This window comes from Haliotis rufescens, unplaced genomic scaffold (assembly GCF_023055435.1).
Source record: "Haliotis rufescens isolate VD_foot unplaced genomic scaffold, xgHalRufe1.0.p SCAF_51, whole genome shotgun sequence".
NCBI lineage: Eukaryota > Metazoa > Mollusca > Gastropoda > Lepetellida > Haliotidae > Haliotis > Haliotis rufescens.
Window position 1 is genome coordinate 1,791,754 of NW_025964235.1, and position 26,310 is coordinate 1,818,063.

The 26,310-nt window shown below is 41.6% G+C and overlaps 2 protein-coding genes across 4 annotated transcripts; one reads left to right on the forward strand and one right to left on the reverse strand.

Moving 5' to 3' along the window:
• The first annotated feature begins 904 nt into the window (after nucleotides 1-904).
• LOC124140625 (ras-related protein Rab-4B) lies at nucleotides 905-15,304 on the forward strand. The gene is made up of 7 exons (XM_046508282.2): nucleotides 905-1,161; nucleotides 3,696-3,776; nucleotides 6,455-6,569; nucleotides 7,714-7,776; nucleotides 11,237-11,391; nucleotides 11,680-11,775; nucleotides 12,397-15,304. Exons 1-7 carry the CDS (start codon nucleotides 1,146-1,148, stop codon nucleotides 12,504-12,506), a joined length of 636 nt encoding a protein of 211 aa, XP_046364238.1. The 5' UTR covers nucleotides 905-1,145; the 3' UTR covers nucleotides 12,507-15,304.
• A 139-nt stretch (nucleotides 15,305-15,443) lies between these two features.
• LOC124140617 (centriole, cilia and spindle-associated protein-like) lies at nucleotides 15,444-26,099 on the reverse strand. 3 transcript variants are annotated; one of them, XM_046508268.2, is made up of 5 exons: nucleotides 25,862-26,099; nucleotides 19,016-19,188; nucleotides 18,179-18,579; nucleotides 16,992-17,293; nucleotides 15,444-16,279 (listed from the first exon to the last, which is right to left on the reverse strand). In XM_046508268.2, exons 3-5 carry the CDS (start codon nucleotides 18,564-18,566, stop codon nucleotides 16,022-16,024), a joined length of 948 nt encoding a protein of 315 aa, XP_046364224.2. In that variant the 5' UTR covers nucleotides 18,567-18,579; nucleotides 19,016-19,188; nucleotides 25,862-26,099; the 3' UTR covers nucleotides 15,444-16,021. The 3 variants fall into 3 exon arrangements, with proteins under 3 accessions (XP_046364224.2, XP_046364225.2, XP_046364226.2); XM_046508269.2 differs by lacking the exon at nucleotides 25,862-26,099 and adding an exon at nucleotides 20,984-21,001; XM_046508270.2 differs by lacking the exon at nucleotides 19,016-19,188.
• Between the last annotated feature and the right edge of the window lie 211 nt (nucleotides 26,100-26,310).

Sequence of the window (26,310 nt, forward strand, 5' to 3'; positions counted from 1 at the left end):
CAGCTTGATGTGGGAGGAACTCCTGAAGTAATGCAAGTCTTAGACGATTGCCACGAGACTCACGAGCACGGGTATGGTGCTGGCAAACCTAGAAACAATCGGTTCGAACCCACGGTCATGGGTTTCTGGTGTGCCCAAGGGACGCAACTCTGCACAGTCTAGATATCTATACCAGGGAGATTATGCAAAGATACCTGTCTGTACACAAGCCTAAAGGTTATGCCGACCTTGGACGCTGATGTGTGTATGTGACTGCAGTGGAGGAGGTGGTCAGTCCAGTGCGGTACTGAGCGGTATACAAAGCCAGCTGACGACTAGTCACTATATGCGAGTTAATGACGTTATTGCTGGGATCATCTACAATTAATCTTAGCTGAAATAAACCAAGTGATTTAATAGGTATCGAAAAAGTAGTTTTTAAACTCACAAACTAGTAAATGCCAAAGCCGGTCTACAGCCGATGGGCTGAGATATCTTAGAGGCGCCATGAATCTGAGAAACACAGAAACTTGTTATTGGTCAGCAACTAAAATATATAAAGGGGGTATATATTTTAGTTACTGACCAATAACGAGTCCCCGTGCTAAGAAACTTCTGGTTTGAACTACTAAATTATGGTTGTATGTACTTGATAGCTGTCATAGTATTGATGCTTCGTAAAATACTTGCTAACACACGCTACGATCTGTACAGTAGTTGAACAATAACACACGTAGAAAGTGAACTGTTCCGTGACTTCCCTTTCATGATCTCTAGTCAGTGTCACATTAACATCTAAAGATGAGAAAAATAATGTCTTTCTTTCGAAAATCTATGTAGTCAATAGAACGTTTGTGTATGGACCAGGTACACCGAGTCATCGCCAAAATACAACAGTAGGAAGCGCTTCTATACCAATACTGTTGTGAGTTCGGTATATGATGTCATTTTATGTTAGACATAAAGCGAGTTTTCTTTATTTTTCGTACTTTGACTTTTCCCAACAACTTTAACGCACTGAACAAAGCTTGGTTATTGCTGATAGTCTGGAGATATCAAAAGTCGGTTACCGCACTGACGAGATTTGATTTGGAAGCGACAGCCATTTTGGAGGAAGTAGTCTCAAAATATACCGTCACAGACACTGACGTATAGGAATAATCAAAATGTCAGAATCTTATGGTAAGTTTTTGGTCATTGTTCATGCAAGGAAGACGACTATTCCCACAGTGAAACATTTTTTTTGCACGAAGTGACTTATTCTTCAGCTGATGTACTGTGAACAGTGATGTGATCAGTTGTGAAGGATGATGAATGGGTCGGGTCGTTTATTTTCTTGACAGCTGAGAATCGAGAAATTGTTTACACATGAATCTCTATTAAAGATTGCACTTTCGCCTTGTGTGGATAACAGAAATAATGTTTTGGTTGGGTGTGTGACCTATAGCTGTGAAGGTCCATGGTAATATAAGGGTTCATATAAATCTCACTGGGCTGTGTCAGGTAAAAGATCCAGGTTGCCAGAACATGGCACACTAGTGTTTATTATATATGCAACCAGTAATAGATGTACTTAGTGCATCGTGTGATTTACATAATAAGCCAGATATTGAATGGGGTATATCATTCTCATTGAAAGAGAGCAATCTTTCTGAACTACGACTGCTTTTTATCTAGCTCATTATGAAATTATATTCATTGTGTTTGAAGATATGAAACCAGCAATTTCATAATAGCTATCTGGTTGGAACTGTTATGATTGATTGACTTGTTATTCCATGTTTTAAACATATCTTGATTATCAACAAGTGTTGAAATGTTTTATATCAAAAGACATGATTGTGAGATTCTGTTTATTCTCCAACTTTGTCAGTTTCTAAATAACAATAAACAGTGTCTTGATTGTACCAGCTTCGGTGGTAGATAGATTAGTGAAGTCATTTGATTGTGATGTCATGGTAACCGCGATGTGACAATGGTCTGCAAAGCACTGTGTTGTAATTTCATTGCAGGGATGTCTTCTAGGAAACAAGGAGATATTGCTTCATCTCACCCAAGCGATATCTCCTTAGGAAACCAGTTTTGGAGTTAAATTCCCAAGGGCACACGTAACATCTTTACCCCCCAATAGCCCAGGCTAGCAGTGTCCAGTTCATCCTGAGAAATTTGTTGTTATTTTAAGACTAGTCCAGAACAGTGTGTGAAATAGCCGCCTGCCCGCTAGCCAATGGCTAGCAACATTTCGGTTAGGCAATAGATTGTGAAATGTCCCTAGCCTGACTGGCTACTGAAATTTTAACAATGATATTTTATACACAGCTTTTAGTTGATCAAAATTTAAAAAAGTTCTCCCGTTTCTGTAGATCATAATAATCATAACAAATTGAGGTTTTGAGATTACCCCATTCTTAATATTTGACTCAAGTTTTGCAATTTTGGTTTATTTTATTGATGCCTTCAGATAATTTCTGGAAATATAAACTATCGCATATTTAAGCTTGTGAAATTTGAAACTGGTTAGTAACTTTTAAGACGGCAGTATTTTGAGACTGTTTCACATGCTGGTCCAGAGTACAAGTGTAAACCTTATTTCACTAGTCGTCAGTCTGTAGCAAGTCCTGCTTGAACCCGACAAAAATGTTTACTATGTTTGCATTTTATGTTAATTTTATTCAGTTCCAATTTGTAGCAAAATGAAACATTGAGAACTGGTTCAGAATTATATTCCGAATAAGGAAGATGTCCATCATTGGAGATTTTCTTGTCCCCAGCACAATGTATCAGTCCCTGGCTACTGGACTAGTGTGAAGTTTGAGGGCCGTGAGTGACATCCTTGGGTAGTGACGTTCTGGTCTTTGATTGCACCTGCACAGCACATGTGTTTTCAGAAACATGATATGTCATGAGACTGGAAGTGATCTCATTGGAATATAATTGTATATGTGTTTCATATTTGACATGTGACATTGACATGCTTATCAAAATTGGGATTGTGAATAATAACAGATGTCATATGCAGAGAAAAGTCCACAAGATACCCAACAGTGTTACGCTCTTATCATGACCCTGCTGCTAGTACCAGTTACCATGATGACAGGTGGGGTTCTGTGTAAATGAGGAGTAAATTAGGCTACTAACACTATATTACCTGTTCTACACTTACCTAGTGTATATTACCTGTTCTACACTTACCTAGTGTATATTACCTGTTCTACACGTACCTAGTGTATATTACCTGTTCTACACGTACCTAGTGTATATTACCTGTTCTACACTTACCTAGTGTATATTACCTGTTCTACACGTACCTAGTGTATATTACCTGTTCTACACTTACCTAGTGTATATTACCTGTTCTACACGTACCTAGTGTATATTACCTGTTCTACACGTACCTAGTGTATATTACCTGTTCTACACTTACCTAGTGTATATTACCTGTTCTACACTTACCTAGTGTATATTACCTGTTCTACACGTACCTAGTGTATATTACCTGTTCTACACTTACCTAGTGTATATTACCTGTTCTACACGTACCTAGTGTATATTACCTGTTCTACACGTACCTAGTGTATATTACCTGTTCTACATGTACCTAGTGTATATTACTTGTTCTACACTTACCTAGTGTATGTGACGTGTTCTACACTTACCTCGTGTGTGTTACATGTTCTATGTCATCGTTGCCACAATCCACTAACTTCTGCTTTCAGATTTCTTGTTCAAGTTCCTGGTGATCGGCAGTGCTGGGACTGGCAAGTCCTGCATCCTGCATCAGTTCATAGAGAACAAGTGTAAGTTCGGTTGCTCACGTCCAAGTCACCAAGATCAATATCCCAGGCCACTGGGGTATGATGTCATCAGTAGGCTGTGCATTGGCAAAATATTTTTATTGCAATATATTGCTATACATGTATATGGGTTTATGAGATATATTGGGAGCTAAAGTGTGTCACAGTAATTGACACTGATTGTACATGTAGATCATATTTTCTACATACCGAAGTAAATATGACTCAGACCCGGGAAGATCTGGGGTAGAATAGGTTTTCAGCAACCCATGTTTGCTGTAAAAGGCGACTGACTATACTTGTCGTAAGAGGCGACTCACGGAGTCAGGTGGTCAGGTGGTCAGGTGGTCAGGCTCACTGACTTGGTTAATGCATGTCATCATATCCCAATTGTGTGAATCGATGCTAATGATGTCAGTCACTGGATTGTCTGGTTCAGACTTGATTATTTACAGACCACTGTCATATAAGATGGAATATTGCTGAGTGCAGCGTTAAACAACTATAGTATTTATCACAAAAACAGCATGGTCAGTTGCCACCATTTTGTAGTCATGTACAGAGGGGAGATAACAAACTTGAGAGAAAAATCACTTTTGCATTTCCCCTGTTTTGTCAACATAAGTTTGATTTATGCAGGCCTTACCATCAAAACAGGAAGTTTTCATTTTCTTATGCAACACACAAAAACACTATGTCTGTGTTGTGCCAAGAAACTGAACAAATGGGGACAGGGACCCTTTCAGCATTAATACATGGGGTCATTTTCATACTGTACATAGGGCACTTGGAGAGACCCTACAAAACTTACAACCCTATATGCAGGTCAACGATGCAGAATCACCGTCCACAAGTAATGTTGGCGCTACATGCAATGTTTTGTATAGCATGTTTTGCAGATGTGCAGCAACAACATCCAAAGTCAAATATTTAGCCTCAATAGCTCGTTTGTGAACTCTGCTGTTAATATGTCTTATCAAAGTACTCATTCTAAAACTAGAATTTAGCTTTAACATTGAATTAGATTTCACATGATTACTACAAAGCTGACATGTTGTAATATTTCTTTCTGCATTATGCTACAACCACATGTAGTCACAAAGCCAGGTTCATTGAAATTTTCTACCTTTCTCAGTTTCTCTACCTTTCCTCAGTCTGTCACCATGGTCACTCTCAGATGAGCCATGCAAAAGATTCTGTGTATCGCTATCATAACTTCTGGACGGTGATTCTGCAACATCTTTGCCATTATCGGAACTAGGACTACAATATTTGAAAAAATGTGTAAGCTCTCTTCTGATTGGACCACTTGTGACTTCAGTTAAATAAAGGCGCTGTTGGTAAATTAAAACGTTTAACATGTTTAATGGAACAGAAATTGAGAACCTTTAGGATGATATACAGAATATTATCTGTTTCAGTGAAGTGTAGATATCCCATATTGAGAACCTTCAGGATAATATAATACAGAATATTATCTGTTTCAGAGAAGTGTAGATATCCCATATTGAGAACCTTCAGGATGATATACAGAATATGACCTGTTTCAGTGAAGTGTAGATCTAGATATTGAGAACCTTCAGGATAATATACAGAATATTATCTGTTTCAGTGAAGTGTAGATATCCCATATTGAGAACTTTCAGGATGATGTACAGAATATTACCCGTTTCAGTGAAGTGTAGATATCCCATATTGAGAACCTTCAGGATGATATACAGAATATAATCTGTTTCAGAGAAGTGTAGATATCCCATATTGAGAACTTTCAGGATGATATACAGAATATTACCCGTTTCAGTGAAGTGTAGATATCCCATATTGAGAACTTTCAGGATGATATACAGAATATTACCCGTTTCAGTGAAGTGTAGATATCCCATATTGAGAACTTTCAGGATGATATACAGAATATTACCCGTTTCAGTGAAGTGTAGATATCCCATATTGAGAACCTTCAGGATGATATACAGAATATTACCTGTTTCAGAGAAGTGAAGATCTCTATATTGAGAACCTTCAGGATAATATACAGAATATTATCTGGTTCAGTGAAGTGTAGATATCCCATTTTGAGAACTTTCAGGATAATATACAGAATATTATCTGGTTCAGTGAAGTGTAGATATCCCATATTGAGAACTTTCAGGATAATATACAGAATATTATCTGTTTCAGTGAAGTGTAGATATCCCATATTGAGAACCTTCAGGATGATATACAGAATATTACCTGTTTCAGTGAAGTGTAGATATCCCATATTGAGAACCTTCAGGATGATATACAGAATATTATCTTGTTCAGTGAAGAGTAGATATCCCATTTTGAGAACCTTCAGGATAATATACAGAATATTACCGGTTTCAGTGAAGTGTAGATATCCCATATTGAGAACTTTCAGGATGATATACAGAATATTACCCGTTTCAGTGAAGTGTAGATATCCCATATTGAGAACTTTCAGGATGATATACAGAATATTACCCGTTTCAGTGAAGTGTAGATATCCCATATTGAGAACTTTCAGGATGATATACAGAATATTACCCGTTTCAGTGAAGTGTAGATATCCCATATTGAGAACCTTCAGGATGATATACAGAATATTACCTGTTTCAGTGAAGTGTAGATCTAGATATTGAGAACCTTCAGGATAATATACAGAATATTACCTGTTTCAGTCAAGCAGGACTCGAACCACACGATTGGAGTTGAGTTTGGAAGCAAGGTGGTCAATGTTGGTGGAAAAGCAGTCAAGCTCCAGATCTGGGACACAGCTGGGCAGGAAAGATTTAGGTTGGTCAGTCTGCCTGTGTCAGTACTGGACCCGTGAAGATCTGGGTTAGAATTGATCTTCAGCAACCCATGTTCGTCAGAAGAGGCGACAAATGGGATCGGGTGGTCAGGCTCACTGATTTGGTTTTTTTATCCCAATTGTGTGGATCGATGCTCATGAAATCTATCACTGGATTGTCTGGTCCAGACTCGATTATTTACAGACCGCCGTCATAGAGCTGGAATATTGCTGAGTGCGGCGTGAAACAACAAACAAAAGAGAAAAGAAGGGTCAGGACTGTAGGAGGAAGTTGCCGCAATATCTAGTGGAGTCTGGTGGAGTCAGATACCACACTGTCTGGTGGAGTCAGATACCACACAGTCTGGTGGAGTCAGATACCACACTGTCTGGTGCAGTCAGATACCACACTGTCTGGTGCAGTCAGATACCACACTGTCTGGTGCAGTCAGATACCACACTGTCTGGTGGAGCCAGATACCACACTGTCTGGTGGAGTCAGATACCACACTGTCTGGTGGAGTCAGATACCACACTGTCTGGTGCAGTTAGATACCACACTGTCTGGTGCAGTCAGATACCACACTGTCTGGTGCAGTCAGATAACACACTGTCTGGTGCAGTCAGATACCACACTGTCTGGTGCAGTCAGATAACACACTGTCTGGTGCAGTCAGATACCACACTGTCTGGTGCAGTCAGATAACACACTGTCTGGTGGAGTCAGATACCACACTGTCTGGTGCAGTCAGATACCACACTGTCTGGTGCAGTCAGATACCACACTGTCTGGTGGAGTCAGATACCACACTGTCTGGTGCAGTCAGATACCACACTGTCTGGTGCAGTCAGATACCACACTGTCTGGTGGAGTCAGATACCACACTGTCTGGTGCAGTCAGATACCACACTGTCTGGTGGAGTCAGATACCACACTGTCTGACGGAGTCAGATACCACACTGTCTGGTGCACTCAGATACCACACTGTCTGGTGCAGTCAGATACCACACTGTCTGGTGCAGTCAGATACCACACTGTCTGGTGGAGTCAGATACCACACTGTCTGGTGCAATCAGATACCACACTGTTTGTTACTGCAATACCAGGTACTATGGTTTCAAAGTGCGACATATTTTGTTTTGCAGGTCAGTAACCCGCAGTTACTACCGAGGGGCTGCTGGTGCTCTGCTGGTGTATGACATAACCAGGTGAGTTTCCTTACGAAGAATACGTAACAGTCACTGTCACAAACATCCGGTAGCAGGTTCTCTGTCACACATAAGGAGATCACTTCCTTACATGTCAGACACAGAATGTGTTTGTTGAAGCAGTGAGATGTACAGTGATGTGTGCTTGTTGTAGCTGTCAGATGTACAGTGACATGTGTTTGTTGAAGGTGTGAGACGTTCAGTGATGTGTGTTTGTTGAAGCTGTGAGACATACAGTGACTTGTTGGTTGAAGCAGTGAGATGTACAGTGATGTGTGCTTGTTGTAGCTGTCAGATGTACAGTGACATGTGTTTGTTGAAGCTGTGAGACGTACAGTGATGTGTGTCTGTTGTAGCTGTGAGACATACAGTGACTTGTTGGTTGTAGCCTAAGACGTACAGTGATGTGTTGGTTGTAGCTGTGAGACGTACAGTGATGTGTTGGTTGTAGCCGTGAGACGTACAGTGATGTGTGTGTTGTAGCCGTGATACTACAGTGATGTGTGTTTGTTGTAGCCATGAGACGTACAGTGATGTGTGTTTATTGAAGCAGTGAGACATACAGTGACTTGTTGGTTGTAGCCGTGAGATGTACAGTGATGTGTTTGTTGTAGCTGTGAGACGTACAGTGTTGTGTTTGTTGTAGCCATGAGACATACAGTGATGTGTTGGTTGTAGCCGTGAGACATACAGTGTTGTGTTTTTTGTAGCCTAAGACGTACAGTGATGTGTTTGTTGTAGCTGTGAGACATACAGTGATGTGTTGGTTGTAGCCGTGAGACGTACAGTGATGTGTGTGTTGTAGCCGTGAGACATACAGTGATGTGTTGGTTGTAGCCGTGAGACATACAGTGTTGTGTTTTTTGTAGCCTAAGACGTACAGTGATGTGTTTGTTGTAGCTGTGAGACGTACAGTGATGTGTTGGTTGTAGCCTAAGACGTACAGTGATGTGTTTGTTGTAGCCGTGAGACATACAGTGATGTGTTGGTTGTAGCCGTGAGACATACAGTGTTGTGTTTTTTGTAGCCTAAGACGTACAGTGATCTGTTTGTTGTAGCTGTGAGACATACAGTGATGTGTTGGTTGTAGCCGTGAGACATACAGTGTTGTGTTTTTTGTAGCCTAAGACGTACAGTGATGTGTTTGTTGTAGCTGTGAGACTTACAGTGATGTGTTGGTTGTAGCCTTGAGACGTACAGTGATGTGTTTGTTGTAGCCTTGAGACGTACAGTGATGTGTTTGTTGTAGCTGTGAGACTTACAGTGATGTGTTGGTTGTAGCCTAAGACGTACAGTGATGTGTTGGTTGTAGCTGTGAGACGTACAGTGATGTGTTGGTTGTAGCCGTGAGACGTACAGTGATGTGTGTGTTGTATCCGTGAGACTACAGTGATGTGTGTTTGTTGTAGCCGTGAGACGTACAGTGATGTGTGTTTATTGAAGCAGTGAGACATACAGTGACTTGTTGGTTGTAGCCGTGAGATGTACAGTGATGTGTTTGTTGTAGCTGTGAGACGTACAGTGATGTGTTGGTTGTAGCCGTGAGACATACAGTGTTGTGTTTTTTGTAGCCTAAGACGTACAGTGATGTGTGTGTTGTAGCCGTGAGACATACAGTGACATGTGTTTGTTGTAGCCGTGAGACATACAGTGACATGTGTTTGTTGTTTGTTGTGTTTGTAAGACATACAGTGACATGTGTTTGTTGTAGCCGTGAGACATACAGTGACTTGTTGGTTGTAGCCGTGAGATGTACAGTGATGTGTTTGTTGTAGCTGTGAGAAGTACAGTGTTGTGTTTGTTGTACTCATGAGACATACAGTGATGTGTTGGTTGTAGCCGTGAGACATACAGTGTTGTGTTTTTTGTAGCCTAAGACGTACAGTGATGTGTTTGTTGTAGCTGTGAGACGTACAGTGATGTGTTGGTTGTAGCCGTGAGACGTACAGTGATGTGTGTGTTGTAGCCGTGAGACTACAGTGATGTGTTGGTTGTAGCCGTGAGACATACAGTGTTGTTTTTTTTGTAGCCTAAGACGTACAGTGATGTGTTTGTTGTAGCCGAGACATACAGTGATGTGTTGGTTGTAGCCGTGAGACATACAGTGATGTGTGTTGGTTGTAGCCTAAGACGTACAGTGATGTGTTGGTTGTAGCTGTGAGACGTACAGTGATGTGTTGGTTGTAGCCGTGAGACGTACAGTGATGTGTGTGTTGTATCCGTGAGACTACAGTGATGTGTGTTTGTTGTAGCTGTGAGACGTACAGTGATGTGTGTTTATTGAAGCAGTGAGACATACAGTGACTTGTTGGTTGTAGCCGTGAGATGTACAGTGATGTGTTTGTTGTAGCTGTGAGACGTACAGTGTTGTGTTTGTTGTAGCCATGAGACATACAGTGATGTGTTGGTTGTAGCCGTGAGACATACAGTGTTGTGTTTTTTGTAGCCTAAGACGTACAGTGATGTGTGTGTTGTAGCCGTGAGACATACAGTGACATGTGTTTGTTGTAGCCGTGAGACATACAGTGACATGTGTTTGTTGTTTGTTGTGTTTGTAAGACATACAGTGACATGTGTTTGTTGTAGCCGTGAGACATACAGTGACTTGTTGGTTGTAGCCGTGAGATGTACAGTGATGTGTTTGTTGTAGCTGTGAGAAGTACAGTGTTGTGTTTGTTGTACTCATGAGACATACAGTGATGTGTTGGTTGTAGCCGTGAGACATACAGTGTTGTGTTTTTTGTAGCCTAAGACGTACAGTGATGTGTTTGTTGTAGCTGTGAGACATACAGTGATGTGTTGGTTGTAGCCGTGAGACGTACAGTGATGTGTGTGTTGTAGCCGTGAGACTACAGTGATGTGTTGGTTGTAGCCGTGAGACATACAGTGTTGTTTTTTTTGTAGCCTAAGACGTACAGTGATGTGTTTGTTGTAGCCGAGACATACAGTGATGTGTTGGTTGTAGCCGTGAGACATACAGTGTTGTGTTTTTTGTAGCCTAAGACGTACAGTGATGTGTTTGTTGTAGCTGTGAGACGTACAGTGATGTGTTGGTTGTAGCCGTGAGATGTACAGTGATGTGTGTGTTGTAGCTGTGAGACTACAGTGATGTGTGTTTGTTGTAGCCGTGAGACATACAGTGATGTGTGTTTGTTGTAGCCGTGAGACATACAGTGACATGTGTTTGTTGTAGCTGAGACATACAGTGACATGTGTTTGTTGTAGCCGTGAGACATACAGTGACATGTGTTTGTTGTAGCTGTGAGACGTAGTGACGTTTGTTGTAGCTGTGAGACATACAGTGACATGTGTTTGTTGTTTGTTGTGTTTGTAAGACATACAGTGACGTGTTTGTTGTAGCCGTGAGACATACAGTGACATGTGTTTGTTGTAGCCGTGAGATGTACAGTGACATGTTTGTTGTAGCCGTGAGACGTACAGTGACATGTGTTTGTTGTAGCCGTGAGACGTACAACGCTCTGACCAACTGGCTGACTGATGCCCGCACCCTGGCCAGTCCCAACATCGTCATCATCCTGGTCGGCAACAAGAAGGACCTGGAGGCAGACCGTGAAGTCACATTCTTGGAAGCTAGCCGCTTTGCACAGGAGAATGGTGAGCAAATTTGGGGACTACTTTTTTCAAAATATGCTATTCAGCTTTAGATGGGGATGTTCCTATGATTTCATTTAACACAAAGCTGATTACTGATATGCCTCACAAAGCATGGTCAATTTACTCTATATTTATAAGATGTTTAGGGACTTGGGTCTGTATTTACTTCCTTAAAAATGCCCTTTTGTGTTGAGGGTGTCCGGTGATATTTGATCAAATAAAAGCATGATTGGTGTTGTTGGCCTCCATTACCTACAGGTGTATGATTGAATTACGTTTTTTTTTCAGAACTTATGTTTTTGGAAACGAGTGCTCTAACGGGAGAAAATGTGGAGGAGACTTTCCTGAAGTGTGCACGCTCTATCCTCACCAAGATAGAGTCAGGTAGGTCCACTCTCATGCAGCCAAATTAGATAGATTCATACTTGTCTTGGGTGCTTTAGGAATCTACCCACAAACCCAACCCTACCACCCACTTGTGTTGTACCCAGTGCCACGCCCTCTACCCTACTACCCCTCTGTGTTTTACTCAGTGCCCCACTCTTTCACCCACCTGTGTTGTACCCAGTGCCCCTACCCTACTTCCCACCTGTTGTGCCACGCCCCTACACTACTACCCCAGCTGTACCCAGTGTCAAGCCCCCTACCCTACTACCTGCCTGTGTTGTGCCCAGCGACATCCCCCCCTACCCTACTACCCGCCTGTGTTGTGCCCAGCGACACCCCCCCCCCCCCCCCCCCCCCCCCCCCCTACCCACCTGTGTTGTACCCAGTGACACGCCCCTACCCTACTACCTGCCTGTGTTGTACCCAGTGACACACCCCCTACCCTACTACCTGCCTGTGTTGTACCCAGTGACACGCCCCTACCCGCCTGTGTTGTACCCAGTGACACACACCCTACCACCTGCCTGTGTTGTACCCAGTGACCGGCCCCCTAATCTACTACCCACCTGTTGTACCTTCCTTCTGTGGAGACATCTGTACAAGCCTTATCTTCATCAGGGGAGCTGGATCCGGAGCGTATGGGATCTGGAATTCAATACGGGGACGCCTCCCTGCGGCGACTACACCGACAGCAACAAGCCACCAAACGACCTGACTGTGCCTGCTAGTCCCCCCTCACTACTACCTACTCCAACCCGAGGAAGCAGCCCCAAACGGGGAGTGGTACTTTGAGGTGATGTCAGCCGCCATACAAGCTCATTCCATCTGTCCTCAGACTGTGTGTGTGTGAGTAAGCGCAAGTGTGAATGTGTGGTTGTGCCAGCGTGAATGTGCCAGCGTGAATGTGTTTGTATGAATATGTCTGAATGGGGTGAAGTAGAACGCATGACAGTCTCCATGAAGGAATAGGTTGTTCTTGGCACAGTGGAAGAGAGTGTTGCTGTGCCCCAGTAGGTCCGACTCATGTTATTTTAAGCCTCCAAAGGCACACTCTTCTCGGCTGTTGCGGTGAAATGGGCCGCTGTTGTAACCACATTCCAGGAAAACAAGGCAGGAGGCAGGAAATGATGGCCTGGACTCATCTCTTGGAATCTCGTAAATGTCAATGTTTGTTATCTCATGAATGGCTGTGAATATTTGTACTCATGCAACTCTATCTCTAATGTATCTCAGTCTCTGATATGTCATCAGTGGACGGCTCGTAGCTGCCCCCAGTGGACGCTTGACCAGAGATCTATCACAAGGAACTACCACAATCCGTGGTCATCTCTTTTCTGACTGTCGTTATCAAAACCTTCTCAGTCACCAGCTGATCAGTTCAGTAGTGAAGGACAGCCTGAAATACTTATTTCACCCAAATATTTCATTGGCACATTTGTCTCTTGTACATTGTCATGGTTTTAATTGTTTGTTCTCAGAAGGGAAAATCATAACTTGTTGGTGAGCATGGTAGCCATGTCTGTGATCCATGGTTAACCGGATCCATAGCAGCTGTTAGGTAGTCATAGGGCTTAGGGGTTGACAGCAGGGTAGGGATGGGAGTTGGGGTTATAGGGTGGGGTTTAGAGGGTATAGGGCAGGGAGGTTATAGGATAGGATAGAGGTGGGGGTTAGAGGTTACAGGGTAGGGGTGGGGTGTAGATGTCAACACCACTGATAGAGTATAGGGAGTTAGAGTTAGATATTCATTTCTCAATACAGATTATGATTTAGGTGGCTGGTAAGGCTTCAGGAACAGGTAGACATAGAAAAAAGGTTACTTTGAGAAAAAACATATCAACTGGAGACTTGGTCTATGAAACAGGAAGGAAACATGGCTTGCAGAATGTGACAATTTAAAACTAGTATTTGACAAGCCCTTGTTTTCCCATTGTAAAAAGGTAATCTATTTATGCTGTGATCCATGCTGGTGTATGCGACTGTTGTAGAACAAAGAGTGAGTGTCTGCTTGTGACGACCCTCCCTGTCCTCAGTAGTGTACAGATATATACAGGACTATCCTACCGTTGAGCTTAAGTGATGTTGTTCAAGTGCTACTTATTATGTAAATACCCTGTACATTGTGTTGTGCTGCCTGCAATGTCCGCCAGCTTGTAGTGGGTGGATGCCAGACCCTTGCTGGGACAGGTTTGGAGAAATCAAGTGAAAATGAATTGCAGTTCAGTTGTTGAATCTGTTAAACTGTGTCAGTTGATGTTGGATATGTCGAGTACATGAGCTAGTGCCAGTTTCAACATGTATTACATTGTTACTTGTAGTCTAGTTGATAAAGACAATTTTGGAATTCTAAGACATGTCTAAGTTTCAAAGCTTTATCCAAAATATAGGCAAACTGGGGGCTAAATTAATTGTGTTATTTTGTTGTTGATGTAACCATGGTAACTGTCTATTACCAATGTTACCAGCTATTATTCTATTTCATAAGATTTATAAAAATTTGGCTCTCAATATGTTCACTTATACTTTGACTTTTTGTGATTTTAAAGGCTAGGGATAACCATGAATAAGAGTGACATCTCTGAATAAATCTCTCTTGTGGCTTGCCGGGAAGTGACACATCACCCTTGTTCAGTTGAGTTTAGGAACCTGATGGGATGCCATCTGTTGTTGTTAGAGATGTGTGTTCCTTATTGCCAGGTTCATTTGTGTGCAGACAGAATGTAGGTCTCAGTGGGTTCTGAATAATATAATACACCAAGGCTGAATAAGGTCTTTACAAACATTATTATGACCTTATACACTCTGAAAATGGCATATACGAACATGTTAGTAAACTGATTCTTTACAGACTTCCCCTCTAATACAGTTAGCTTTGATACATGCTTGAATTTTCGTGAAATAATTCCCCTTCGTGAATGGGTAGTGAACATTGCATGGTATTATTAAGCTTGCTACCAATTTGGCCACTGGGAGTCTTACGGATAATCGGACATGTTAGGAGCTATTACCTAGACATGCTAGAGCAGGATGTAACATGGTAGTGTCATGTTTTTGTAAAGTGATTATGAATTGAAATGTGCAATTAGTAGAAGGCTGAATCCTTGGTTCTGCCTGGGATTGTAAGCATGGTAACCCAGAAGAAGCTCAGGAGCAGCATATCGGGCTTCACCTCTGTCATGTTCCCATCGCATGCATTACCATGGAGTAGTGACTATATCCGCGACAGCCTCCACGCTGTTGAGACACAGATCTGGCACAATGGCAGTCTCCCGACATGGTAGAAAACAGAAGAGGCTGGGAAATATTTGAGTAACCCTCGTACAGGCTGTGCACTGTGTCCCAGTGCTAGCTTCTTTCATGTACACTCATCAGTAAGACAAATGTACAACTCTTGCTTGCTACATCTTGTACATAGACCTAGTGTACTGCAGTTTTGTATAGCATGTGAACATTTTGTATTGCATGTTGTCTCGATAAGACAACGGCATCTGTAAATACACTGGAATAAATTCAATATATAAATAAGTAAAGGTGTTAGTATTTGACCGACGAGTTATAGCTTCTACAATAACAGCACGGTTTGTTGTTCATTGTTGGTCTGAACAAACACTCCTGCCATGTGACCAATGTTTGGTTGTCGTTATGTCCACAAGTAGTAAGAAATGTTGGATTTATTCTTATTTAATATAAAAGTAACATTTTGCAAAAATTTGCAAGTGATATTATAAACATATACAAAATAACAGAAGAATTTAATAAAATATATGTACAAAAAATAGCTTTCAGAAAGAAATGCATAAGCCAGGCTACGGGACTGGTGAATCACAGTGTTGTGTAGGACATGTTAGCAAATGTTGTCTTAGCCCCCGTGTCACCATACTCACAAAGCCTGTTTTATCAGATAAGTTCATGCAGGGTCACCAGGCCCCCTTCAATCCATACCTGTGAAGTGTCTCCATAACTACACAGGGCCAAGATCTACAGCCATAGGCTCTATGTTCAAGGGAGACAATTCCCACAATGCACATGCCACTTGGTGAGTGCTGTACTCTGTGCGTATCATTGTGTACCTTTATCAACACAACACAAAAGATGTTTCCAATCTCCTGGTAGAACAGTCTATTGAATAATATGACTATCAATGTTGCTTGTGCCATTGACTAAGATATGTGTGATTACAAACTAGAGTCTTGAGCATCGGAACAGGAGAAAATACACGGCCTATTCTACCAGCATTGTGTGATCACGACACATAGACGACACGACACAGTTTCCTGTCATGGGCTCGGGCAGAGAGACTCCGACTGTACTCCCCAACACTGTAGGCAGGGTACTGCTGCCGGTACTCCGATGTCCACTCAATCTCATGCTTAGCTCTCTCGTTAGCAGCAGAATTCAAGAGTGCCTGCACGCGATCCTCCTTCATCTGTATAGCCGATGCCACTCTCTGTTGTGCTGCGGTCGCCCTCCTGGAGTGTGCTCTGAGGGCAGCAGGGTAAACCTGGAACAAAGTCATCATATCATCAACTACTGCTCAAGGATTAGTAGAGCTTCAGATAACTTTTTGAGCAATTGAGTTTTTACTTAAGGGTTTCTATTTTAATTGGGTTATTACATTTTTCATTGGGGAACCAATATTTTTTCACTCATCTATTAATCACTCTATTGGGTTTTCCCCCAAGTTAGTGAACATTTTAAGATTTCCAAAAAATGAAATAATGATTTCGATGTATATAACTGTTCTAAATATTTAGGTTTGACGCAGAATGTAAATTAGCTTGTAATTGTGTTTCGGAAATTAGCTCTGTTGTATGCATGTTGAAAAAAAATTATTTGGTATTTACGCATGCTGGTTTTTTATACATTTGAGTTTTTCATTTAATGCATGCGTTTCTGTACGCAAGTTAATTGAAAGTAACTGGGTTTTGAATATTTTGGGGGAGTATTTTACGCAAATATGCAGCTTATCTGAAGCTCTGGATTAGTGTTAAAAACATCCCAACTTCACTATGGTGTTACACTATTGTGTAAAGAGAACTTACATTTAACGAAAGTTGCTTGTTTGATGCTTCAATGAAGGTAAAAGAGGCTTACAAATGTGATCAGGTATCAAAACGGTCATGATACAATCAGCTGAGCTTAAAAAACAACTTCAGGAAAATGGGATAGCAACCCTGTCAACATTAACTGCCTGGTAACATTGATTTGCTCACATCTGCTGTTGCTCGAATGTTGAAGGTCTTATGTTGAGACAAGTTGCGCCCAGCACCTGCCCAGCCATAGGACAAGAATGGTGCTGGATGCTCAACTTCTGGTTGTGCTGCAGGTGTTCTTGATCTCAACCTCGATGAAGGGGAAGCTGCTGACCTCAGGCCAGTGGATGTAGTTGACCTCTTGGAGCTCTTTACTTGCGGTTGCTTCTTTCCCGACACGGGAGTGTGTAGTTTACTGACAGGGCAAGGAATCTTCTGTCTTCTGTCAGGTCGCCTCTGCTTCCTCATCCTTGAATCAGTACCTAAATAATAACAAAGTGTTTTGCTCTTAACATTTTAAGCACATTTTAAGACTGTTAGTCATCAACATATGACTGAAACCACCCATGTAAAGGCAGAATGCAACAAAGATTCTCTGGCTCCACAAAGTGATTCGAGCATATTCAAACAGGATGCAGTCCACTGTTGATCCAGACATAGCCCGAAGTCATGCCATATGCTTCGGGACAGAATGGTTATTGTCTACCCATCTTGCTGGGACCCATGGAAATACTGAGGAATGTTTGTAACTTATCAATTTAACTTGTAATTTTTGTACACAATATTTTTACAAGTAGTGCTACATAACCTCCCTACGGAAGCCTTTTAGGGCCATTTGTTTAAAAAAAATAATTTGATACTAAGTTGAAATTTCAAGATACTAAGTTGAAATTTCAAGATAATAAGTTAACATCCTAAGACATAAATGTATGTTTGAAGTGAATAATCTTGAAATATCAAGATCCTACAGAAGCCCCTAAAAGGTCATTTGGTTTTTTCCGATACTATCTTGAAATGTCAACTTAGTATCTTGAAATTTCAAGATAGTATCGAAAAACAAAACAAATGGCCCTAAAAGGCTTCTGTACCTCCCAATACACCCTCCATTTTTATGATTACATAAACAAATGGCGTCAATTTGCACGACATACATGCAGGTTAATTTAAAACAATAAGGCCTGCAACTATGTCTTGCCTATTATTTAACATACATAACCTAAAATATATCCTTTACCATTTACTCCATACAATGACTATATCTATCCATTCCGAGTTACCTAAAAGTCAAGTTACCAGTAAATTTAAATCTGCCGTTCAGCCATCCATATTGCATTGTGTCTAGGTTCAACATAATTAATATCAAATACCATTTACATCCACTGTCGGCGTCGTTGGTAGATGTTCTCTTTCTGCGGAAACAGGTGAGCTGCTTGCCTGCTCGTCATGGACCGCGAGGGATTCTGGGGGCTCATCATCATCATCACTACATTCCTCTCTCCCGGCTTCAAGTCTTTTCTTCATCCCACTTTTCAACTGTTGACTGTCACTGTTCATATCTGATCCACTGTCAGCCTCCCTGTCACTGTCAACGCTTTCATCATCGTTTTTATCCTCCGTGTACCAGGAGAGAGGTGTGTGGGCATACTCCCTATCTCGGCGAGCTGTACGAAAGGCCACATTCTCATAGTAGAGAGGCAGACTCTTCCTCAGTGCCGACACCTTGAAGTGCTTCTGATATTCCGATCTCATTCCCATGGTAACCACTTCTCTGCAAATACAGGACACAAATTATACAGAATAACAGCCAACTGTATCCGAACAGTGGTGTACACGTCTGAATGTTAGGCTAAATGCCTAGCCAACTTGCTTTTTATCCGAAATACACATCCTTTGTGAATCACAATATTTGTTTTATGATCTGGCTAATGTTATATCTAGCATTTTGCGTCCATGTTTTTGTGCTTTTATCACGGTTTGGAGGCGAGAATGTTTTTTTGAATTTTCAATAAGATGTTTTCATGACACGGCGAGGCCGGTTCAGACAAGTGTTGTTCCAAGCGCGAGCCGCTATACCTGCTCGATGCAAAGGACACTTTAACAAAATACGCAGTGCATACTAGCTTTGGAACATACGTCTGCAATGACCAGTGCACGCGTTTAGTGCTACGAACACATCAATGTCCACTAAAATAAAATTTACATACCGTGCACACTAAACAGACCAGCTTCAGTGTGAATATGGTTGTTTACAATTTACAGTTTGCTAGGCAGCAGCGCCCTCTTGTGTAAGGAGCAGATAACTCTCGTGGATCCTCGCGCGTACTTAAAATCACTTCTCAGAAGACGATATAGTTCACACATACCGAAAAGGAAGTATCTGTGGTAACAAAGAAAACGGTTGCTAGTTCCCGAAAAATTGAATTTTATAAACAAAATTATTTTTCTTAGAGTGAACTTGTAAAAAGATAACCTTGCTCACTTGTGTTTTCAATATATAGGCAGTGTAAGGGAACTAGGCTAATTAGTGCCGTGTTTGAAACTGATACATTGTCTATCTGTAATTAGGGTTTTATTATTTGGCTAAATTGATTTAGAGCGTACAAATAGGGTTTGCAGACGTTTAACGTATTGTTTGAATGCAGATTAGTCCCACCCTAAACGCTATTTAACCATCAATTCATTATTAATTAACTTATTTACAGTGAATCAGTAATTATACATTTTCTGAAATTGTAAAACCCCGAAATTTCGAAACAACTGATCGAAATAAAAATCATATACAATATTTATTTTAGATTTTGAACAGGTTTGGAAATATCACCGTGAAACTGCGTCGAAATACGGCATTGGTGGTGAGTGACACAGGCGTACATTCAGGGAAGGGTGCACTTCATCAATGACCGCGTTATAAAGCTGTGATAGAAAATACATTGTATAGATATACGTAGAGGCAGATAGACACTCCGTCCTTACAAATGTCGAGGTTGACTGTGATGTCAACAGATGGACCGTGACGTAGCGCCATTGTTGGGACTTGTTACTTACATATAAGAAACACGAACTTTTGAATAAGGTTAAATAAAAAACATTCATCAAAGGAACCCCAAGTCTCGTAATTTTGGACTATGGCTGAAAAGGGATAAATATAAGCTCCTAGGGCTGAAAAGGGATGAATATAAGCTCCTAGAGCTGAAAAGGGATGACTATGAGCTCATAGAGCTGAGCAGGGATGAATATAACCTCCTAGAGCTGAGAAGGGATGAATATAAGCACATAGAGCTGAGAAAGGGATGAATATAGGCTGCGACATCTGAGAAAGGGACGACCGCGGAATTGGGGTGAATCTTTTATAACATACATGCCCTAGGTTCTGTAAGAGAGACTATCACCGGATTCAGCTGTGCGACCAAACCTGTCCGCTCTGTTCCGGGCCCGTATGTAACTGTAATGGCATCGAACACACAATGCCCTTTAGAAAGTGGTCATATGTAACAAGTGTTATGTTTGGGATAACACTTTCTCAGTAATGTACAGATTCTTGTACTTTTTGGGGTTGAGTCCCGCCCGAACTAACCCACCCAGCCAGAGAGGCTTCCACAAAAATGAAAGTCCGACACCTGGTAGTCTAGATCACGTACTTTGTGTACCCCTCTGATAAGTGTAAAGTGGCACGGCTCTCATGGCCGAAAGCTATGAACACACAATACCATTTAGAAAGTGGTCAAATGTTATATTTGGGATAACACTTTCTCAGTAAACTACAGATTCTCGTTATTTTTTGCATCGCTCATCGGCATTTTGTTCATTGAGCTGGGACAGATACAATTTTAGATACATTTACATACACCTTGCAATGGTCTTTATAGTACAGACGAAATACAGGCAAACCAAAGTACACAACCAGGCAATATGAAGCCCCGGGAAGACATTAAAATCTCTTTAACATATAACTTCCTCAAACTAAATATCTACTGACGTTATGCATTTGCCGTCTCTTGGACTTACATCTGCGTCAAGACAAAAGTACATGCAAGTCCTATTCATCATCATCAGAGCTATTGTCGCGACACTTCCTGTGCGCATGCCCATGCCACTTTGTCGTCTGCAGAACTCGTTCAGACAGGGCTATAGAAACCTCGTTTTAATAACAGAGAATAGAGGGACTGGCTTACCTAAGTCGAACACTAGTCCCTATGCCGTCAGTACTGGCCGCTGACGTGTCAGCGTGCAGCTATTACAGCAACAAGCTCTCCTGCCGTGTTCACTGCTGAAAGCTTGATTGCCTCTGACGTCAAGTGATTGTTGACGTAATCGCTCTGTGATGTCAACAGTTTTGGGAATACAATAGGTCGTGACGTAGCTCCATTGTCGACGTCACCAGTTCTGCTGGGCGACCAAATCGGTCCGTTCTCAGCCGTTTCCCGACCCGTATATAACTCGAATGGCAATTCCCATCAGCGGTCTGGTCATTGAGCTTGGAAGAATACCATTTTAGATCATTTACATCCTGCCCTGCTTGCAATGTCTTTATAGTACAGAAGGCTATCAAAATACAGGCAAACCAAAGTACGCAACTCCAATCAAGCCTTACCAGCCAATATGAAGCCCCGTAGACACTGAAATCTCTTAACATTTAACTTCCTCAAACTAAATATCTACTGATATTAGGCATTTGCCGTCTCTTGGACGTATATCTGCGTCAAGACAAAAGTACATACAAGTCCTATTCATAATCAACAGAGCTATATGTCCTTTATATATTTATTTAAAACTTTATCTTTTTCAACACATATGTATAATGCTATCCGAACATACGAAATACATAAATAAATATGAATATATACTCTTCAAAAAAAAAGAAACTTGACATAGATATAAAACCATTTTTTGCCAAATATCTAAATTAATTACATTAAATGAGAACCAAATAAGTCAAACAGAAAGATGATGTGTCTATAATTCGCGAAAACACATGCAAAGCACATAAACGTAGCATTTGGGGATCAATTTTACAGCGTCATCCAAACGCAACCGCCTGTAAAAAACGTGCAGCACAGGATCCTGCATTTAGGCATGCAGGCCCCCCTGCTGAATGGGTATAAAAATCCACATCAACGGCTGTTCATACAGAATGCCAAGACTGAATGCAGCTCAACGGAACAACGCCATTGGGAGATTACAAGCTGGAGCAACTCAGCAAGAAGTGGCCAGGCACTTTGGCGTATCCAGACAGACAATCTCCGCACTGTGGACCCGATACAACAACACCAACAGAGTTGACGACAGACCAAGGTCAGGAAGACCAAGGGTGACAACCCAAGCACAAGATCGATAGATCCGGCTGCGACACCTCCGAGACCGCACTACCACAGCCACGTCTACAACCACACAGATCCCTGGGGTACGCAGAATATCAGATCAAACGGTACGCAACAGACTGAGGGAGGCTGGACTTTTTGCACGAAGACCTGTTCGATGTCATGTATTGACCCCACGTCATCTGGCGGACCGTCTGCTTTGGTACCAACAGAGGGTTAGATGGGCACGTGCAATGTACTGTTAACTGACGAGTCCCGTTTCCTACTCATACGTGCTGATGGGCGCGCACGTGTCTACAGACGTCGGGGTGAACGTTACGCCCCAAACTGTGTGCAGCAGGTTGTCCCATTTGGCGGCGGGAGTGTCATGGTATGGGCCGGAATTCATCACGGTGGTAGGACGCCTCTCGTGCATGTGGCAGGTGCATTGACAGGTGTGCGTTACAGAGACTTGATCCTACAGCCTTACGTTCTTCCTCATGTCAACGTTCATGGCGGACAGTTCCAGCAGGACAGCGCTCGACCGCATATTGCACGTGTTTGTCAGGACTTCTTACAGCACAACAACATCCCGCATATTGCACGTGTTTGTCAGGACTTCTTACAGCACAACAACATCCAGACATTACCTTGGCCAGCCCGGTCACCAGATTTGTCCCCGATTGAGCATCTGTGGGACGAGTTGGATCGACGCGTTCGCAGAAGGAATCCACCGCCCCAAACACTTCCGGCGCTTCTTGATGCACTTCAGCATGAATGGCAGCACATCCAACAGCGTGTTATTGACAACTTGATTGCATCTATGGGTCGTCGGTGTCAAGCGTTGATTGATGCACGTGGTGGGCACAACCGATACTGACATTTTCTGTACCCCTGTGACATTAACTGTATCGTGTACGTGTGTCTGTCTAGGTGACACGATTAATGTTTGGAACATTGTGTACATTGATCTTCAAACAGTGTTTCAATTATGGTTTCTGTGTCCTATTTTGAAACAATCGCATTATATTACATTTTGAAAGTCAGTGTCAAGTTTCTTTTTTTGAAGACTATATTTGTTAAAACATTCCAAACTGTAAATTGTTACACTAAACATGTTTGTCTTATTCGGCAGAATCATAAGAGGGAGCCACACCCTGGCCTCGACTGGTTTACCTACCCCAGAGCGCTTGTGCTTCTCGCCTGCTGGCGCTAGGGTGCGAAGGGCGTGGTACTAGTCTAGATCTATCCGATCTTTTTCCCTATACATCAGTTAAACGTTGACCTATTTACACGAAGCGGGTCTGTCTGTCGAGAGACTGGGGAACAGGCCTACAGCATTTCGCTGCGGTGAAACACTGACCCATTTCCGTGTAGCGGGTCTTTGGCCTGTCTCTCGAGAGACTGAGCGACCGGCCTACAGCATAAGGCTATGCGGGAAACGTTGACCCATTTCCGTGTAGCGAGATACTAGCACTTTTTGACAGTGTATCTTATTTACTTGAAAGGGCAGTAAATACAGCATTCGTTAGCATCGATGCTAGTGTCAAATATATCACTGAAGCCTTATGTATGGCTGCATCAGATATGATGAGAAAAGTTTGCATCGTCAGTGGCATGATAGTTGCTGTGAGTTATTAAGAGAAAGATGTAGATGTCATGATGACAGTGGTGATGACTTTGTTTCTGGATTTGAAGATGACAATATAACATATGATGATATCGAATTATCACGAGACATCCTTGAGACTCCGATTTCGAGTGATGAAAGCATTTCTCATCTTAAAAATGGTAAATCAGCTGGATATGACAAACATATTTCAGAGTGTTTTAACATTCTACAGATATCCTTGTACCATATCTAGAGTTGATTTTTAATATTATGCTGGAAACATCATATTATCCTGAAGACTGGGCGTTTGGTATAATTGTCACTCTCCATAAACAGGATTCAGTGAATACAAATAACTACCAAGGACATTAATGAGATGTTGTATTGTTCTATAAGTACCTAGGTGTATATTTTACAAATAGATTGTCATGGAAGATGCATGCTAACCAAGCTGCTGTACAAGCTAAGAATATCCCAATTGGAATTCTTCAACATATGAAAGTTCTTATCCTATAATACATTCTTTAAGATTTTCGATACAAAAATAAGCCCACTTTTGTTATATGGAACAGAGGTTTGGGGATTTGAAATGATTGATAAAGTACATTTATATGCATGCAAAAGATTCCTTGGTGTGAAACCTAGCACGTCTAATCTAATGGTCTATGGAGAATGTGGACGATACCCATTAACTATGTTTGCAAAGTTAAAGACGATAAAATACTGGATTAAATTAGTTAAAATGCCTGCAACAAGATATCCAAAGAAATGTTATAGCATGTTATTACTCTATGATCAACAAGGACACACTGACTGGGCATCTTCTGTTAAGCATCAACTTTATTCATGTGGTTATGTTAATATATGGACAGAACAGGGTACGTATATACCTGCATTTCATAGATGCTTGCACTCAGACCTGAAAGATATGTACATTCAAAATTGGCATTTTTCCTTATCAGTATCCAAGCAACTATCAAGTTCTTCCCTTTTTAAAAACAGCTTCTGTGGAGAGTCATACTTATTAGATGTGACACTAAAAACATTTCGAATTGCACTTGCAAGATCTTTATCGAGACGGGAAGATATATGGGGATCGTGAGAGAACACAGAAGTGAATTCCATTTCTAACTACTTTGTCCGTTGTATGCTGAATTCAGAAAACAGTTCATTGAATTTTTTTTTATCCGTTATCTAAGTCTACAGAAATTTGTTACATTAATGTCAAGTAAGAATGTTGTAATAACGAAAAAGCTGTCAATGTACATATTGCATGCTATGAGGCTAAGAAGCTCCAAATGTGTTACTTTATAAATATATATACACCCATTACTATATAACATGTACTATAGGCCTATGGCCTCTCAGCATTATGAATACACAGATATACGATATACGACAGTGTGAATAATTGACGTGTCAGGCTACAGGAGAAAAACATATTTACATTATCTAGGTAAATCTCCTAGAGAAGTATGAATGATGGTATTAAAAAGTGCAGTCACTGTGTTGCATGTCTCCACTGATCTACTTCATTAATAAGATAATATAACAATGTTGCTCTTACTTTGAAAGGATAGATAATATAAATATCAATAACTTTACCACTATAGATATATCATTGTCAGTATCACGTATACCAGTATAATTGTGTCAACTTAATAACCCTTGTTCCTTGAAAACCATATTAACAAATGTTTCAGGAAGTCATTGCTGTGAAAACATATTCCTAGTTTTGTTTTCATAGTATGTTTGTTTTCTACTTTTAGGTAGCTATGGTACAACATTTCTTTGCGCCGTGTTGATCAAAGGGATCTTGTATCTTTATATTATTTGACTGGCTGTGGGAACATTAACACTTGTCAGATGGTGACACAGCCTGATCCTGTAATCCCTTGCTACAAAATCCAATGTAGGCACAGTGAGGGTTAACCACCATACGTACAACCAGCATAGTTGTCTTCCAACAAAGTGACACAATAAACCACGTGGTGTGGAGAATCACATGACAAAGACAACGGTACATGACGAACGACGGGCACAGACTCGGGGCAGAGGAACACCTCACTTCTCCACAGATGATAAAGTGATCGTTTGAACCAATACATCTGCGGACACCTTTCAGAATTTTACGAACGCACCATTCACTATAACCGTGTCGTTGGCCCTACCGCCTCAATGTTGGGAGGATCTCATTACGGCTGTCGGACAACATGGCTGTGCGGAGCAAGATGAAAGTTCATGTTTTCCCCATTACTTCCACCACGTTTACGCCGGGTCCTTGTGAGACAAAGTGTCTTCTCCGTGCTACCCCGTCCTGGTTGCCAGGGTCGTGGCGCCGAGCCTGAAGTATGTGCCACACGCACCCCTCTCACAATAATCCCCACCACGCACCTGTCACGTGACGCAAGGCACACCGCCCGGATGTATGGTAGTAGGTCTGTACCTTGGCTGCCATGGCAGTAGGTCTGATAGTGTACCTTGGTTACCATAGCAAGAGGTCTGATAGTGTACATTTGTTACCATGGCAGTAGGTCTGATAGTGTACCTTGGTTTACTACTACCATGGCAGTAGGTCTGAGAATGTACC